General features: G+C 39.4%; 6 protein-coding genes across 9 annotated transcripts; 4 read left to right on the forward strand and 2 right to left on the reverse strand.

The window, feature by feature from the left end:
* Window positions 1-98: 98 nt before the first annotated feature.
* Window positions 99-1,247, forward strand: LOC110859203 (gametocyte-specific factor 1-like). The gene is made up of 4 exons (XM_022108085.2): window positions 99-380; window positions 470-617; window positions 704-790; window positions 858-1,247. The coding sequence occupies exons 1-4, from the start codon at window positions 279-281 to the stop codon at window positions 866-868; spliced, it is 348 nt and encodes a 115-aa protein (XP_021963777.1). The 5' UTR covers window positions 99-278; the 3' UTR covers window positions 869-1,247.
* LOC110859199 (FAS-associated factor 2) lies at window positions 994-3,847 on the reverse strand. 2 transcript variants are annotated; one of them, XM_022108079.2, is made up of 7 exons: window positions 3,616-3,847; window positions 3,341-3,489; window positions 2,890-3,253; window positions 2,464-2,824; window positions 2,116-2,383; window positions 1,855-1,998; window positions 994-1,778 (listed from the first exon to the last, which is right to left on the reverse strand). In XM_022108079.2, exons 2-7 carry the CDS (start codon window positions 3,440-3,442, stop codon window positions 1,596-1,598), a joined length of 1,422 nt encoding a protein of 473 aa, XP_021963771.1. In that variant the 5' UTR covers window positions 3,443-3,489; window positions 3,616-3,847; the 3' UTR covers window positions 994-1,595. The 2 variants fall into 2 exon arrangements, with proteins under 2 accessions (XP_021963771.1, XP_021963770.1); XM_022108078.2 differs by having other exon boundaries at window positions 3,341-3,492.
* A 39-nt stretch (window positions 3,848-3,886) lies between these two features.
* Window positions 3,887-6,691, forward strand: LOC110859201 (mediator of RNA polymerase II transcription subunit 6). Of its 2 annotated transcripts, XM_022108081.2 has the most exons (5): window positions 3,902-4,099; window positions 5,455-5,614; window positions 5,683-5,857; window positions 5,944-6,241; window positions 6,300-6,691. In XM_022108081.2, exons 1-5 carry the CDS (start codon window positions 4,081-4,083, stop codon window positions 6,515-6,517), a joined length of 870 nt encoding a protein of 289 aa, XP_021963773.1. In that variant the 5' UTR covers window positions 3,902-4,080; the 3' UTR covers window positions 6,518-6,691. The 2 variants fall into 2 exon arrangements, with proteins under 2 accessions (XP_021963774.1, XP_021963773.1); XM_022108082.2 differs by lacking the exons at window positions 5,455-5,614; window positions 5,683-5,857; window positions 5,944-6,241; window positions 6,300-6,691 and adding an exon at window positions 4,299-5,345 and having other exon boundaries at window positions 3,887-4,099.
* Window positions 6,561-8,199, reverse strand: LOC110859202 (protein FRG1 homolog). Of its 2 annotated transcripts, none has more exons than XM_022108084.2 (6): window positions 8,026-8,199; window positions 7,729-7,923; window positions 7,392-7,607; window positions 7,153-7,316; window positions 7,035-7,063; window positions 6,561-6,959 (listed from the first exon to the last, which is right to left on the reverse strand). In XM_022108084.2, exons 2-6 carry the CDS (start codon window positions 7,889-7,891, stop codon window positions 6,719-6,721), a joined length of 813 nt encoding a protein of 270 aa, XP_021963776.1. In that variant the 5' UTR covers window positions 7,892-7,923; window positions 8,026-8,199; the 3' UTR covers window positions 6,561-6,718. The 2 variants fall into 2 exon arrangements, with proteins under 2 accessions (XP_021963776.1, XP_021963775.1); XM_022108083.2 differs by having other exon boundaries at window positions 7,729-7,898; window positions 7,964-8,191.
* Window positions 8,200-8,221: 22 nt separating this feature from the next.
* LOC110859197 (tubulin-specific chaperone E) lies at window positions 8,222-10,711 on the forward strand. The gene is made up of 10 exons (XM_022108075.2): window positions 8,222-8,327; window positions 8,407-8,716; window positions 8,812-9,151; window positions 9,214-9,350; window positions 9,415-9,541; window positions 9,617-9,748; window positions 9,831-9,975; window positions 10,040-10,102; window positions 10,179-10,333; window positions 10,414-10,711. The coding sequence occupies exons 1-10, from the start codon at window positions 8,270-8,272 to the stop codon at window positions 10,504-10,506; spliced, it is 1,560 nt and encodes a 519-aa protein (XP_021963767.2). The 5' UTR covers window positions 8,222-8,269; the 3' UTR covers window positions 10,507-10,711.
* A 199-nt stretch (window positions 10,712-10,910) lies between these two features.
* On the forward strand, window positions 10,911-17,195 carry LOC110859252 (pre-mRNA-processing factor 39). Its single transcript, XM_022108145.2, has 12 exons — window positions 10,911-11,336; window positions 11,447-11,944; window positions 12,032-12,157; window positions 13,104-13,252; window positions 13,336-13,461; window positions 13,535-13,655; window positions 13,724-13,825; window positions 13,912-14,076; window positions 14,175-14,534; window positions 14,619-14,648; window positions 15,778-16,334; window positions 16,416-17,195. The coding sequence occupies exons 2-12, from the start codon at window positions 11,480-11,482 to the stop codon at window positions 16,441-16,443; spliced, it is 2,229 nt and encodes a 742-aa protein (XP_021963837.1). The 5' UTR covers window positions 10,911-11,336; window positions 11,447-11,479; the 3' UTR covers window positions 16,444-17,195.
* Window positions 17,196-17,390: the final 195 nt, after the last annotated feature.

Consider the following 17,390-nt stretch of genomic DNA (forward strand, 5'->3'; position numbering starts at 1 on the left):
CAATTATAATTAATCATTCTACCACAATAGTTAGCGACTGTGGGTGTGGTGAATGGTGCCCTGACCTAACCCACACTGCTCTCGGGCCTCGTGAGACATCGTCGTCACGATGGTTTCCCACCGCCAAATCTCGTCACACAAGTTTCTACTCGTGTGTTTATTTAGTTTTTTTCGATTTCAATGTCGACGAATGATTTTGGATTTTAATTTTTAATAGTACGTAACTTTTTGTAGTAATTAATCCTTCAGTGTTTTTAGATAATTTTAAAAGTAACAAAATGAGCCACACCTTTTCCGACGGTCAGACCCTGTGTCCTTATAACGATTCACACGTCGTCAGCAGATTAAGGGTCATTCCTCATCTCGTCAAATGTCGACAGGTTAGTAATGTAGCTTATTTTTTATTCTACTACTACTTAGTAGTTGTGAATTGTTTTTCTAATGATGTGAATTTGGGTTGTTATCACAGCAACACCCCCATTTAATGGAGAAAATCAAGATTTGTCCTTACAATCAAGGACACCACATCCCCTCACAAGAAATGACGACCCATCTTGCAACCTGCAAAGAATTTGAATCGTCCAAACTCGGATTATCGGAGCGTGTTCATCAACAAGGCATAATCCTAGTTTAACGTTAATTTGTTTTAGTAATAATTGTCGCTCGTTTATTTAATATGGTTTGTTATACATTGTTCTTAAAGGTAACTCCAGTCAAAAAAAGAGTGGAGCAACCTCTACAACGAAGCTGGCAGCAATTTTGAAGGACTTTGACGATGAAGAATTTGCTGGTTAGTCGAAGAACTCAATTTGTGATTATATATTGATTTGATTTTTATACACCGCTTAACTTTACAGAATGGAATTGAATCACAAAACTACACGAGGAAAAAAAACAGCTGAACACTCACTCCAAGGTTGCTGTAATTTTTCAAGATAACTCAAAACAACATACACCTCAAGCATGGTGTACAATCGCTACACTTTTACAAAGTTACAATAAACAATTTTTATTTATTTATTCGTTTTAATAGTTCGACTTTCATGTAAGGGGCTGTACATAAAACATGCGATCGATTTTCGGAGAATTTTGACCCCTACCCCCTGGTGTGACCTATATGTCCCATGTTATTAACATGGGAAGGATAAGATACCCCCTCAAATTGATCACATGCTTTCTGCACAGTCCCTAAGTGACAACTGACAAAATATATTGTAAATAAAAATACCACAAAAGGTACAATTGCACATATTCCTTCATAATATATTATATTCGCTCTTTCCACTCATCCACCATTGATTGATTAAAAACAACATGCTGGATACAATACAATGCGATGACGTCGATAAACACGTTTCAAGAATTGATCTTACTAATAATATACGACGATACGAAGAGAATATCTAGTAAATATTCTTTATGATAAAAATTGGGATTCATTTTACGAATAATAAAATTGCGCACGAAAACGAAATTAAAATGAGTGGAAAATGAATTGTTAGAATAATGATGTTGATAATAATTAATTGAGATATCAGGGATTGAAAATATATGGTGGTGACGATTAAGCTATTACGATGATTAAAACTATTAAACTATGATTCTAAATCATATACAAACAACATTTCATTTTTTCCTAACCCAACGTCCATGAATGTCGGAGGAGTTGGATTACTTTTGGACGTCGTCTTGCAAGGAAGACTGCGCTTGGGGAAGTTTGTGGCGATATCAAAATTGTTGGGTGCTTCGGCATGACTAAAGACAAACTGGTAGAGATGCTATATAGAGTAAAAATAAATAATTCCATTAGTATTATTTTCATGAAGAGAACAAGTAGAAATAAATAATAATTACCGATAATGAATCTGTTTTTAGAAAACGTCGTTCCAGTCTTGTACCATTTGGAAGCTTAATTATGGTACGGATAGTGTCGGGATGATCGGCTGGGGGTTCCATCTTCAGTGCTTCACCAGCTTCCTTTTTCTGTCGTTTAATATCCTGTAGAAAAGAAAACAAAAAGCTTAATTTTTGCACGACATATTAAATGGAGTAGACATAAGATATTTGTTATTCCAGAACTAACTACTTAATAAATACATTACAATACACACACACCTCAATATGTTGAATTTCTTCGTCGATTTTGCGTTGTTTTTCCATTTCTTCTTCCTGTAATTTCTTTAATTCCTCTTGCTTTCGTTTCTCCTTTTCCTGATCGGCTTTTAAACTTTGTAAGTAGGCTTCGTCCTGCTGCTGACGTAAATGTTGTGTCATGTTCCGTTCATAGCGATCCTGTCTTGCAGCGACAAGGAAAGCTTCATTGTCAGCAACACCTTGGTGAAGTCGAGGGAGCACCACCGAAGGATCTGTTTCTCCTTCAATTCTAAATACATTGTAACTTTGTAAATATTGTAGGCACGAACAATACATATAATAGCAAAAATCAGTATTAATAAATTTTACCTTTTCACAATTGTCATTCGATTATTTTTTAGAACAATAAGAGCTAAGAATGGGTACGTATTCTCTCTCAACGCTTGGGAGGTTCGGTAGCCCTCAGGCTTGGAAACTGAACAGGCCCAGAACAACATGTTTTCACGGACAAAGTCGTTGAAATCTCTGTTTGGCATTACATTTCTGCAAAACATGTCAGTCTCCAGGTGGTCTTTGCAATGAAGGTAAACTAAGAGAAATTTCAGTTCTTTCTTAGCATCGGCCAGAGCTTGCCCATAGCTTCCTTGATAGAAATTCGGATGTTCAGTTCCAAACTTTGCTTCATATTCTGTGAGGAATTCTACAATGTCTTGGACAGGATTCGTAATGGCTGAATTGAAAAAAAAATTAGTAACAACATGTGCACATCTTCTTCTTATAGTAAAACTTATCTACCTCTTCTTGGATCGGTTCTTAAATTAAGAAATCTTAGGCCAAACCCAATCACATCCCATACAAATTGAAACACCATCTCCATTGGTCGCGTAAGGAGTGCCCACACCCAGTTTAAGAGGCCACCCCCTCCTTGCCGTCCAGGATTTGGTCTTCCCCCAGGTGCAGCCAGCTGATTTGATGGTCCAGGCCCCATCATGGGGGGAGGAGTTGGAGGAGATGGGTCATCACGCACTTGATGTTCAATATGGTCAGCAGGAGCTGCATTTTCAAAGCCTAAGTGACTAGAAATGGCTGAAAGTAGATCCCAGTTGTGTCTTTCAAGGATTCTTCGTGACTCATCCATGTCCTCCATGCCAGACACGGCCTACAGATTATCCGTTGTAAAAACATAGTTAATAAGTATAATAACATCCTTGGCGAAATTTAAAAGAAGAATAGATTGACAATTCACCTGAAACTCTAAGATAAGCTCCATTACAGCATCTCCGTCCCCCAAATTGTTTTCCTCTGGCGGAATGTTGGCGTTTTCCATTTGATTGTTGGTTGAGCCCATATGTTGACTCCACCCACTGCTACAAAATTCTTCCCCACTCGCCTCCACTACTAAAAATGCAACAAACAGGAATGACGAAGACGTTATGATTCAATCACAGAAAAATTGTCTATGAGATTTATTTTGATAAATACAAAATGACATTAATTTTGTAAAGAAAGTTCAAAGTTTACCTTAAACTACTCTTGAACCGTTTGACGACGCAAGTGAGGCTCGAATGAAATGAATTTGAAAGAAGTTTTGAAATGTCTAATTTCTAATGATGACAGCAGTTTGCTCCTTGGAAGATGAGCTCGTTATCTTTGCGATGCACAACGAATAACCAACGATGATGAATGAATGGTGTCCTATTCCACTGAATAGGACATGACGAATGTTGTGCGAATGAAAATAAAGGTGCATAGAGTTGATCAGCTCAATGGCCAGCACTCCACCAAAATTAAACCTGCCGACAGAGCTGCAGATGAGACCCAGTGCAACAGTGAACAGTGGAAGAAAATTTGAAATTTTGCAAATTGTTGCCTGGTCCACCCATTCACATTTGAAAAGTCGGCAGCCCAAGCCCCACGCACGCCTAAAAATAGTCTGACTCCAACCAAACCAGTCACTCACGGCAGGTCACTTTTCCTGAGAGGATTATGGAGATGAAAGGACAAGGTGAGTCCACATTTTTAACACCTAGAACTTGTAGGGGTTAACTTTAGTTGTTGTTCAAGTCAAATAATTAGTAATTACTGAAAACTTACAATAAGGATAGTAAGAAAAGTGCAATAGAATTAATATGGTTGTTCCCGAATGGTCATCTTTCTGCTGGGTTACTGAGCTGTTGTTCCTCTTATTTCTCTCGCCTCTTTAGACCTTCTCCATTGAATTGAACCCTGATTGAGGACTTTCCACCACCACCACTGACCTGCTGAAATTGTCCTACTTGTTAGCCTTTAAAACCTCAAAATGCTCAAGACATCTTCCCTATTCTTCCGTCTGTCCTCCAGGTCCATCATATCGTTGTCACGAAAATGGAATGTCCTTGCTGTTACAAAGACATCATTCTCTTCTTCGGCAACTAATAACCCTGGCGCATCTAGCATGATCTCCACAATTACCTCCACCCTCAACAAATCCAGTTCCAGTACCATTGGTAATACCCAACCCAAGATGAAATTAAAGGAGAAAATGCGCATCTTCTGGACCAGCCTGTACATTGACTACAGGGACGTTATGTTGGACGCTGTTAGAGAAGGCAGAGAAAAGCCAAGGAAGGCCATATTCTACTTGGTCAGTCTCGGAGGCATCTTCTACGCCATGTTCACTAATCCTGGAAGAAAGAATTATTTTGATTTTGTCACCAAAATGGATACCGAACTCTCACTAATTGCAAAGGATGTCCGGAATCCGATATCCGTCTCATACTTGCAGAATGTGCGACAAATGGAGATTAAAGGACTCTTGCGACATACCAATTGTGCCTTCTTTTCCGTTATATGGAGGGACCATGAGAATCCGGAGGCAGCAGTTTTTCATGCCAAATGCAAATATGTCAAGCCCCGCTGGTCAGAGATCTTGTCGGAGCGCGTTGTTGATGTGGGGTTTGTAGGAAGATGGTGGATTTTGACAAAGAAAATGGTAGATTTCGACGTAAATCCGACCGAGTGGGAAGACTCTGAAAAGGAGAACGAGTGGTCTTTCGCGTCGTTCTTTTCCCCTCCAGTTGTTAAGGCTTTTACTACTAGTTAGACTCTTTGTCCTACGTATTACGTAATAAGAAAACATTTAGAAAACAAGTAATTGCAGTTGATATTTAGACGTATTTTGTATTAATTGCTTGCTGAATTGCACAAATTGATCTTTCCTGAATAAATTTGTTAACCTTCATTAAATCTGAAACCTATACATCACGATTAAATCAAGTTCCTGTTGTTGAGTTGTTTCATTTCAATTGACAAATTCATAACAGAATGACATCAACAGAATAGATTGTTTGTGTTGACGCAAGTTTGCCAATTTGTTCTTAGACGGACTGCTCCGAATATCCTGGCACGATTCTGCTTGGATTCCCGTTCTGAATGGGACCAACGTGCTGGACTACTTTTCCGAACGGAGCAACCCATTTTATGACAGGACATGCAATAACGAAATTGTTAAAATGCAACGGCTCAATGTCGACCAGTTGACGTAAGAATAAAGACACGGATAGTGGGTGGGAAAAAAGTCTGACATGCATATTTTTTTTCTATTTCCAGGAACATGACCGGTTTGGAATATATTTTGCTTCACGTCCAAGAGCCGATTTTATATGTAATAAGGAAACAGCACAGGCACAGTGCTGGGGAGACCACGCCCATTGCGGATTACTATATTATTGCTGGAGTTGTATACCAAGCACCAGATTTGGGATCAGTTGTCAACTCCAGACTGGTACAAAATGTCATCTAGCTCTTTAGGGATTAACTTTTAAAGTTGCGTTAAATGATTATATGTTAAAATGCCTATAAATATTCCAGCTAAATACTGTTCACCATCTACAGCAAGCATTTGATGAATGCTTGTCCTACAGTCGCTACAACCCTTCTAAAGGCTATTCGTGGGAGTTCAAGGATAAGCAGGACCCCATGGACGAGAAGATGAATGCCAAGAAGAAGGAAAAGAAGGAGGAACCAAGCTCGCTGTTTCAACGGCAAAGGGTTGACATGCTGCTTCTCGAACTGTCCAAGAAATTTCCCCCAAAACAGTTTCAGATTGAGGGTGTTCCACCTCCACAATCCAAAGCAACAGCAGCACAGCTCCCATCAGGGTCAACTGGTAAGTAATACTGGTGACTTATACATATATGCAGCTATAAAATTTATACACTTTTTAGAAAATGCTGCGACGGCGGCAACCACCACGACTGATGCAAATCCCAAACAGATAACAAACTCATCCGAATCTGCCCCAAATTCCAATCAGAACGTGGATACGAACCAAGACGTGAAACCAGATATTTCCCTAATCAAGGTCAAAGTTGAAAAGGGCGATGGTGCAGAAAATAGTGCACCACAAATGAAACCACCTCCAGAGAAAAGACAAAAGTTGTAGGATATTTATAATGTAGAGTAATATTCAAGCTCAACTTTGTTTAGTTCTACTCTATATCAATTACTTTATTCTATTTTGAACATTGAGGGTGTAATTATTTAATGTATTTATAATTAAGATCTCATCAAAGATTTACATAAAATTACACAATCCTATGGTCGTGCTTACTCTTAATTCAATATAATAACAAAAAGGTGTATACTATTTACAATATCGATCAGCCTTCATCTTTGATCTCCTATCCAGAAGGGATTCATGCAGCGTTCCTTCTTCCTTCGCCTTTTTGACACTCTCCAAGTCCTCCTCACAAAGTCGCATCTTTTTGTCTTGAAATTTTTGAAACTTTTTTACATAGTTTAGCTCAATATCTTTCACAGAACCGCATTCTTCTTCTCCTGGAACCTCAGCACCAGTACGCTCAACTTTTCGTTCTACGATACATCTGCATAAAATAAAACAGATATAGATACCGATATTTTCTTGTGTTTTCGAAAACGATTTAAATTTCGAAAAATACCTCAGCTTTATAATTTCAGATGGTCCAGCCTGGAAAAATTACACATAAAAATATGAATTAACGCTGAAATTGTGAATTGTATTATAAGATTGTTAAATTAAAAATTGCATTTGTATACCTTTCGTGATTTGCAGACTACACTCTCTTCTACTGGATCAATGGTCATAAAATGGCCAGAATTGCTGAGTAAAGCCATCTTGCCCTCTTCAAAAACGACTTCCCATTGTTCTACCGCCCCCACTGCGTCACTACGACCTACGACACCTCCACCCTTGTCGACACCTAAGTAAAATCATAGGTAATATTAATGTCAAAATTAATTATCAGATTATTGAATTAAATGTTGCATTTGCATACCCAAATACTTGCCATAACCAGACTTGAGAGCAATTTTGTCATCGTTGATACGAATTGCAGTGAATATTTCCTCCGGCGCAGGGCCATCGCCATCGTTATGCGGCGCCCCTAGCGTGAAAGTTCCATCGTCCAAGCATTTCACATAAGTGCTGTTCCCAAACTCAATTGCCACTGTGCCGGATATTTCATCAAACTTTGTCACGAACCACCACCCACCTACAAACGATCGTAATCAATTAATTTAATGTTCAACAATGTAATGTGCACTGCTTTTTGTTAGACTATATAACCAATACAACTAAATGATTATATGTCGTAGATACATGATAATACTCACCATGTTTGACCGTATCCTCGAGCACCGCTTGGGCAGCTTTCTTCTCCGCACTGTCACTGGTCGTCGTAGTGGACTTGCGCTTCTTCTTTTTTACTTCCAACAAAGCCTTATTCTTGGACCCCTTCAGCTTCAACTTTGTCCCCTTTGCTATTTGGTACTCCATCGTTTTGCTGGATAACCCACAACTGTTATTCTCTATTTTCAGAATTAAAGGATATTACAAATTGTAACTTACAATTGCAATCGAGCCGAAAGATATGGACCAGTCTTTTGAGATGACCAATTTTTTAGACTTACGAATTTCGAAAGACTGGGATGACAACTGCTGATATCCACAAGTATACTTCTTGATTGTTTACAGAGTTTACTGCGTACTTTATTGAACTATTTGTACTTCACATTACAAATTTCAAAAATTTCTACTTATTGATGTAAAAAAACTCTAAACAGCGGGATTATGATTCAACCCGCGAACTGTCTGTTTATTCATTCAATCGTTCATTTCACAGCCCACACTACTGAGATCGGACTTGTAAATAAAATGTTCCAATTTGAGGTAGACGAACCCGACTCTTCGTCCCTCAAAGATCCCTTCTTGGGTAAGTACGGAACTTTATTCTCATAATTTTAGACCCATCTTTCATGCAAAATCGTTGATGTACTTTGATATGTTTCCAGTGGGCGACCGTGTGCGCGTCTCACAACAGGTGGGCAATGTTCGCTACGTGGGTCAAGTTGAAGGTCATGCTGGTCTGTGGCTGGGGGTGGAATGGGACGACCCCACTCGAGGAAAACACTCTGGCTCCGTTGGCGACCGTGTCTACTTTTCTGTCACCATCCCAAACTCTGCATCCTTTATTAAAGTTGGGAAAGCGGAAAAAATTCACTCACTAAAAGAAGCCTTGTGTGAACGTTATGATCCTGAACTTACTCCGTCCAGTTTGAAATCCATTGAGGATCGGTTATCTAAAAAGAAGCTTGGCTATGGGTGAGTTGAGAATAGTTTAAATATCACTTTTGTAATTGTTTGGATTGTAAACAAACTAATTATTTATTTTTTCTACATGTATGTTTCTGTTTCAGTCAACTCCGCGTCATAAATTTGGGTCATTGCAGCATCACAAGCATAGACCAGGACTGGGGCGAGATTGTAGACCTTTGTCCTCAGCTGCAAGTGCTTGAATTGAATGATAACCTGCTGCAAGAGTGGGGCCCGCTTCTCAAACTTTTCACTGGTTGGGCGAACCGGCTCCTGAGGATTGATCTCAGTCGAAATCCACTCTCACCTCCAACAAACGAAGAGGTCAACCTGTATGCTAACACATTTATCAGGATGGAAGAAGTGATTTTAGGCGGATTGAGATATGGCTGGGAGCACTTTAAATCATTGGCTACAATGTGGCCAATGATAAATCTATTGACGGTAAAAATAATAAACAAAGTGCATATTTGTATAGACAATTTAATGCTCGATACTTAAAATAGGTTCCATTCAATAAAGTGTCCAATCTAGACGGTTTATCCTGCTCCACCACCAGCTTATCCAATCTGATCTCTTTAGATCTAGAAAAGAACGAAATTTCATCCTGGGAAGAAGTGTGTCGTCTCGGTGTTTTACCAAAGTAATCAAGCCAATGCATTCAAACGACTCTAATAAAACATACAAACTATTTTGTCCTGGATCAGATTGGAGTACATCAACCTGACCGGAAACCAATTGACATCCATCCACTTTTCCACAGAGAAAGTGGCTATTTTATCATTGCTCCCCAATTTACGAAGGCTCAACATTAGCGATAACTTTATTGCAGAGGTATTTGCTGAATCTTTGACAATTTGCGGAGATTACTAATATTACTCAAATTCTAACCTTGTTGTCGATTTATAGTGGTCCAGCATCAGCGAACTGAACAAGCTGACCGCACTTAGAGAGTTGAGAATGGACACAAATCCTGTACTTAACAGTTACAAAAGAGCCACAAATCGACAAATTATAATTGCTCGATTGCAGCACATTCAGGTTAGTTTTTTGACTGGTCAGTGTTGAAACACTGTTTTTCAAAAAATGTCTAATAACACAACTTATTATCACTCACTTTCAGAAGTTGGAAGGAGTCGATATTGAACGGCAAGAGCGTCGGGACGCGGAGTTAGACTATGTCAAACTGTATGCAGAAGACTATGCCAAAGTGGGCACAAAAGCAGAATTTATTCAGAAGCATCCACTTTATGTTCTCCTCATGCAAAGTTGGTAGTTTGTTAACATTCCCAGTTTGCCAATTGATTTCTTATAATTAATCTTTTGTTCTAGGACACGGCGCCTCCGAACCTTCTGAACCTGTTAGTGGTCCCAAGTCTAACTCTGCATTTGTCCGTAAGCGACAAGTAAATAAAAGTATTCGAGTGGTAACGCAATTTTTATGAACATTTCTATTTGGATCCTCACGTAGGACTCATAGTTGTAGCGGAAAGTGGAGTCAAAGGAGTGAAGGAGGTTGAAAAGCAAATCATAAAAACAATGACACTACAAAAGATGAAAGCCTTGTTACAACGCACTTTTGGCATACCTCGCGTTCCTATATGCATTACAGTCACCAGTTGCAGGGTATAAAGGCATTAGTGTATATTAAGCATGATGAAAGTATTGACTACTATTTAATAATTAAATATAATGCCCATTTCTAGAACCCAGAAGTGTCCTTTTTGCTGGACAATGACTTGGCAGAAATTGGACACTACTCCTTAGAAGATGGGGACACTCTTCGACTTCAGTGGTGATTGCCTTAATCTTCAACTTAACTGTGGTCACTCCTTAATTGTTAAGTTAAAACCTAACTAAGTAACAGTATTAATGTAATTTATATCACTCTACTCCATCACGTTAGTGTTAATCGCCATGCTGTTCTTCTGTATCATGGCGTTGCGTCGTTTTGTAATGTTGGCCTACTAAGTCATTAATAAATTTCACTCTCAATTTAAAAAAGGTCTGATGACCTGTGTCATTATTGTTGTAGGCAGGGAGGCAGGGACACTACAAGGTCGAGAGGTCATCATAGACAATAATATTAATTAGTCATAGCGACGAAATGAGGATGAAATTGAATTGCAGCCTCCGAGAGTCATGTTGCCCACACTGCACACCATCTGCCCATCGTCCTCGCACTCTCCCAACTCGCCCGTCCAATTCAACTCGTTCGCTGCTGCTCAGCTATTGCCACTTGGTTTGTTGTGGGTTGACTATTCATTTAGTAAACTAACTAAAGTGCCCATCAATTCATTATCAAAGAACAAGCAATTTCTCTTCTCCGCCCCTCCTCCCGTACGCTCAGCTCCACCCAGCCTAACCCACTAAGCAATTATTAGTTTTCCTATTGTGTGCAAATAATCCATCCTCCTATCCATCAAGTAATTCGATACAAAGTAACCCCCAAAGAGTAGTTGGCGACAGTTGGCGTATGGCTTGGTGCTGACTACAAACGAACTAGCTAACTACTAATTGTTATACAAATTAACCTTCCTTCTTGTCCTTGTCATCGTCGTCGTCGTTTGAAATTGATTTCCGACCAGCTTGCAGCGGAATAAATTTATCTCCTTATAATTGCAATCTGGTAAGATAGTTTTCATCAGATTAATATGGATATTGCATCAGATATGCAATATTTATATGCGAGTGTTATTATGAAATTAATCGAGTTACTTGTTTTATTCTTGGAAACAGATCTTGCGCACTTGTTTCATTTGAAGTCTATCCATGGACTCGTCGTTTTTGGACTCTGACGGAAGTAATTCCCATCAATTTGCTCCCAACCTCGGCGATGACTCCAACCCAGGAGGAGGGAGTGGCGAGGGGATTGAATTTGGAAACCCCTACTCATTCACAGCCGACTCAAACTCCAACCCCTTCATCGTTCCTCCCATGGAAGAATTGGGGGGGATAGGAGAGGAGGAAGGTAGTGGTGTTAAGCGGAAGTTGTCAGAAGAAAACGGGGAACTCAATACGGATGCCCAAGTGCTATTGAAAATGAATGGGGACGGTGGTGAGCTGCTGGGTGACAACCTGGGTGGCAGAGAAGGAGATGGTCCGAGTCCAAATAAGAAACCACTCCTCGATGTCCGAAAACTGCTCCCCGATCTAGAAAAGCTGTGGACAGCCGTGGAGAATGACATTAACGATTTCACTGCTTGGACACAACTTCTTCAATACGTGGACTCTGAGGTGAGCTTACAAGAAACTTCTTCTTTCCATTGATTGACGTTAAGTTTCCCTTCTTACTTACGATTTCTTACATTGACACTTTTTTAGAACGAGTTGCTCGCCGCTCGTGAGGCTTATGACGCGTTCCTGGGAAAGTACCCCTACTGCTACGGCTACTGGAAAAAGTATGCAGACTATGAGAAACGGAAAGGATCGGCTGAGGAGTGTGCAAAGGTAACCTTGCTTGACCTCCCCTACTTACAAAACATATTATTATGATTCATAGCTTATAAATCTCATGAGGAAATTCATTTTCTTGTTGTTGCCACTCACCACCCACCCCACGCGCGCGCAGTGTGTGTAGACCATGACCCCTTCTTTGTAGTAGCATCACTCAAACTCACTCACTCGATCGAGTAGTGGAGACCCACAGAGAAAAGTGGCTGAGGGTACTTTCAGAGGCATTACAAAATTATCTATTTTATTATTATTATTCCATTCAATTGGGAACGAAAACAAACGATCCAGTCTCTTTCTAGCGTCTCGATCTTCTCACTCACACTACTGGTTCCTTGTGATGATGATGATGGATGATAATGAATTTGGGGCCGCAAATTTATATGTGTTGATCATCTTCCAATCTCGACCCATCCACTAATGGACAACTTTACATATATTTAAAAATTATATATTTATTTGTACATTTAATCCATTTTTGTAATTCTACATTGAATTGTAATTTTTAATATCAATCCAATTATATCTCATCTACGGTGCCTACATGGTGGACAATTTCCGTTGGTTGGAGGACAAATATCAACTTCTGTGTCACAGCTCAAGTTGTAACTTCCCTTTGAAAATATCAAATGAGTTAATTCGCCCTTCCGTCTGAAGTAAACGCGTGTAGTGGTTATAAAGAAAGTAAATACTGAACTTGATCTTTGTCCGACAACTCTATACTGCTACTGCTAATATGAGAAAGAGAGAAAGAGGGTGAAAGAGAGAGAAAGAAAGATGATGGTGGTGAAGCTGATGAAGGTATGAACATGTGAAGGTACCACTCACAAATATAATTATTACTATCACTATGCAAATTATTCACTAATGTTATGGAGTACCATAGGCATATCAGAACTTCTTACTTGGTTTGATTCACACCTTGTTCTGCTGTACATTTCAGGTTTTCAACCGAGGTCTTAAAGCTATTTCTCTCAGTGTTGATCTCTGGATCCATTACCTAAACTATGTCAAAGCCACGCACGAGACGGAGCCGGAAGTTGTAAGGTCTCAGTTTGACGTTGCCATCACAGCTTGTGGGATGGAGTTCAGGTGAGGAATGCAATTTGTACTACATGTACAGGATGCAGAAAATTAGAATCTTATTAATTTGGTGATCTTTCATGGTTATTCAGGTCAGACAAGTTATGGGAACATTACATCCAATGGGAAAGGGAGAATGAAAACTGGGTCAACGTGCTCCAAATCTATGACCGTCTCCTTGGTACACCAACGCAAAATTACCAAATTCACCTTCAAAAGTATGTCGTTACACTATTTACAAGATTTTACTGTTAATATCCGTGTAATAAGTAATTGTTTTTCTAATTGAAGCGTCAAAGAGTTCGTGAACCAATATAAACCATCCCAAGTTTTAAGTACGGAGGAGTTTGCCGAACTCAAAAACTCTGTAGAGTCATCAAAAACGGAGAGTAGTGAACCTTTGGATGAGGAGGTAAGAGCATAATATTTGTCAACCTTTGAAGGATATGGATTCAATATTTTTGACTCCCATGTTTGCAGGCGGAAACTAATAAAATACGCGAACTCATTGTGGAGCGACGAACGGAGGTGTACAAAAAGAATGAAGTTGAAATTTCATTGAGATGGACATTTGAGGAAGCGGTAAGAAGGCGATGTATTTTACGATGAATGTTTGGTGTGGTTTAATGTGACCCGAGACTTATTATCTTATTCATTTTTGTCAACAGATTAAGCGACCTTACTTCCACGTGAAGCCGTTGGAGAAGGGCCAGTTGAAAATGTGGAAGGAATATTTAGAATTTGAAATTGGAAAAGGAGACGGGAAAAGAATCAAGATTCTTTTTGAGAGATGTCTCATTGCTTGTGCACTATATGAAGAATATTGGATCAAGGTTAGTAGTTATTTGATTATTGATGTGTGTGTGTTGGAATAAATAGATGGAGCAAGATATTACCCTTAACTTTTAATTCATTACGTTTATTTTTGCAGTACGTGAGATATTTAATGAATCGGAACGAGGATGGTTCCATGTTACTCGAAATAGAAGACGTGTTCCGTCGCGCCTGTACTATCCACCATCCAAAGAAACCCTGGATAAATTTACACTGGGCTGCCTTTCAAGAATCACATGGGAATTTCCAAGCGGCCTGCGAGATTCTGAGCAGACTGGATGAAGCCACCCCAGGCTCCCTCCTCATTGCATACAGGCACATTAATCTGGAACGACGACGAGGAAATCTGCTTCAGTGCAAAGAACTATATAAAAAGTTTATTGTGGGAATGAGAAACAACAGCAGTGTAGCCAATTCTGTACATTTGAGTATAAAATATGCCAGATTTCTTAATAAGGTAATCAGCATCAAACCTTACTCAAGTATTTAGCTCGTTTGTTTAAATCATTAATTATGAAACATGTCATTTTCCTTCTTACAGACGTTGGGTGATTATGAACAAGCGAAAGAAGTAAGTTTAATTTAAATCTTGCAATAAATAGTATTAGTATTCAAAGAAGTTAGTATTTTGAAAGGCAATCAACACCTCATCCTTCTCTTTTCGAACAACTAATAATTATTCCCCACGAGTCATTATAAAAAACCTATCAGTACAGCTTTGCTCAGCCCGAACCAGGGTTGATTAGTAAACCCATGTTTGTCAGAATCTTATACTATTTTTCACTAATTCTTGCATCAACTAACATCAGTTGGTATTATTACTTGGCACCAACTACCATGAACAGTAGAGGCTGTTCGTATAAAAATTTCGAAATTCACCCTCCTCAATTCTAATTGTAAGTTTTTTTTTCGACTCCACACTAAATTTTACCTGAATATATAAATTCTTAGAAATCGGTATGGGTATCCCTTAGTGCCCTCTGGTTACCTTTTGCTCATCTTTGACTTCATATAATTTCATGAGAAGCCATTAAGCATCACCGTTCCGAATTTCAGCTTTTTGCGACAATTTATGAAAATCGGTATGGGTCACCCCAACGAGTCCGCGGATATGAAAATTTTACCGATTTCACTTCATATTCCTCCATTACGGGCCATTCGCATCCTTTATGCCAAATTTCAGCTCGATTGAATGATCTGGAAAAATCGGTATGGGTCACCCGTTCGGGTACATCCGGTTGACAAATTTTCCAATTTCACTTCATATTCTTTCATTAGGAGCCACTAGCAACCTCTATGCCAAATTTCAGCTTTCTACGACAATTTTGAAATTTTGGTGCATAATACCCCACCCACTCCGCTGACCCCCCACCGGTCAACCACTGGACCAATGTCGCCCCTCTACGAACTCGAGTTGTGTATTTGCATAGTCTAGATGTGTGGAAAATTTCAAGTCGATCGGATAAGTTTAAAGAGAGTTATCGTCGGACAGACAGACAGACAGACAACACGGGTACATAAGCCCTGGTTCGGGCTAAAAATCAAATTTGTCTCCTTATAAGACAATGTGAGATTGATAAATATTTCGAGACAATACAGAGTCTGTTGAACAGACTGACTGTGAGAGTGAAGATCTTACCATTCTCCTCCTTACCAGAGTGTTGACCTGTTTAATTTATACAATTATTATGTTTTTAAAGGTTCTCCAGAGTTCTATTGATGTGGACCCCAGCACAGGAGCGAGGTGTATCATGGCGCTCATAGACATGGGAATGGAACGCTCTCCCATTGACGACGACCTTATCTTGTCCACGTTCAACACCGCATTGGCAAGTACACTCCCAGAAGAACAGAAGGTTACTTTCGCCCATCGAAAAATTGAGTTCCTCGAAGACTATGGGAAGGATGTGGAAAGTGTAAACAAAGCTCAAGACGAGTTACAGAAACTTGCGAAGGTTATGCGAGAGAAAAAGGCTGCTGCTCCAGCCACCCCGGCGGCTACGACACCAGGCACGGGAGAAAAAACCGGCGAGACAACGACACAGGCGGTGGGAGGAGCACCAGATGGGTCCACAAAACCTGGAACAGATCAGGCACCAGCCAGCACAAACGGAGCTCCGCCTGCAGGAGCGTATGACCAATATGCCTACAGTCAGCAGTATAATCAATATGGAAACTATGCTAATTGGAATTACCAGCAGTCTACCGGATATGGGTATGGTCAACAAGGGTGGAACGCTTATCAAGGATACTATGGGTGAGAAATCCACAATTTCAAAACTTCTCTATTTGGGTTTTTAAATTCTTACTTAAACATTTATTACCTGCTACATTTTAGAGCAAACGATTCGACAACTGGGGCATGAGCAGTCGTCGTTGTCCTTTTCACATCATGTTGTCATCGTTGGATCAAACCCATCCAAAAACTCTCCGTTACTACGTATATTCCATTAAATCCAAAACTTGTAGCGTTATTAGGCGGGTGTATTAAGCATATAATGAACTGAAATGATGTATAAAATTATTTGTTGTATTCCTTGTTTTTAAACATTTTACTCGTAAGTATTACTTGTTGGAGTAGTACAAGAGTCTTTTATGTGGTGATTATATGTATGAAAATTCTTATTGCGATCCTTCCTTCCGATCCCGTATATGTATCTAATAGGAAATTGATTAGCAGTGTTATGTTTTATTTTATATTCATAACTGTATATCTTCCGGGGAAGGGCGTGCATGCATGTCGACCCTGTCGAATCAAATTGTATAAGTGTTAGTCGTTACAAAATAAAAAATTTGTAAACAATATATATATAAATATGCATGATTTTGCCTTCAACGCTGGTAAACAAAATTACAGATTATAAAGTGACCTAATTTATAAATATGCATGCAATTGTCCTCCACTCTTTATCAGAAGTAATAATTGCTATTTCAATTACCATATATTTCTCCTGTACCATGAAAATGATAATAATAATTCTAGACATGCAAGCCCACTTGATTCGACGAATATTATAATATTATCTTGGCATTTTTATTCTTCTCAGTATCTAATCCAGCTATGTGATTAAATTCCAGATTTAATAATAGTTTAATAAATGAGAGCATAAATTAATAATGCCACCGCTTCGACTTTTAATTATTCACACCGGCCGTGTCACCGTCGCCATGATGTCGCAATCGAAAAACTGACCTATTTAGCAGAACTTTCACCACTTTCACCGCCCTCCATAGGGTATAAAAGGAGCTGCGCCAGAAATGTTGGTCAGTCTGCGGGAGGCGCTCGTGGGGGACGGACTGGGTGAGCTCCCCA

Source organism: Folsomia candida, unplaced genomic scaffold (genome assembly GCF_002217175.1).
Source record: "Folsomia candida strain VU population unplaced genomic scaffold, ASM221717v1 Fcan01_Sc025, whole genome shotgun sequence".
Taxonomy (NCBI): domain Eukaryota; kingdom Metazoa; phylum Arthropoda; class Collembola; order Entomobryomorpha; family Isotomidae; genus Folsomia; species Folsomia candida.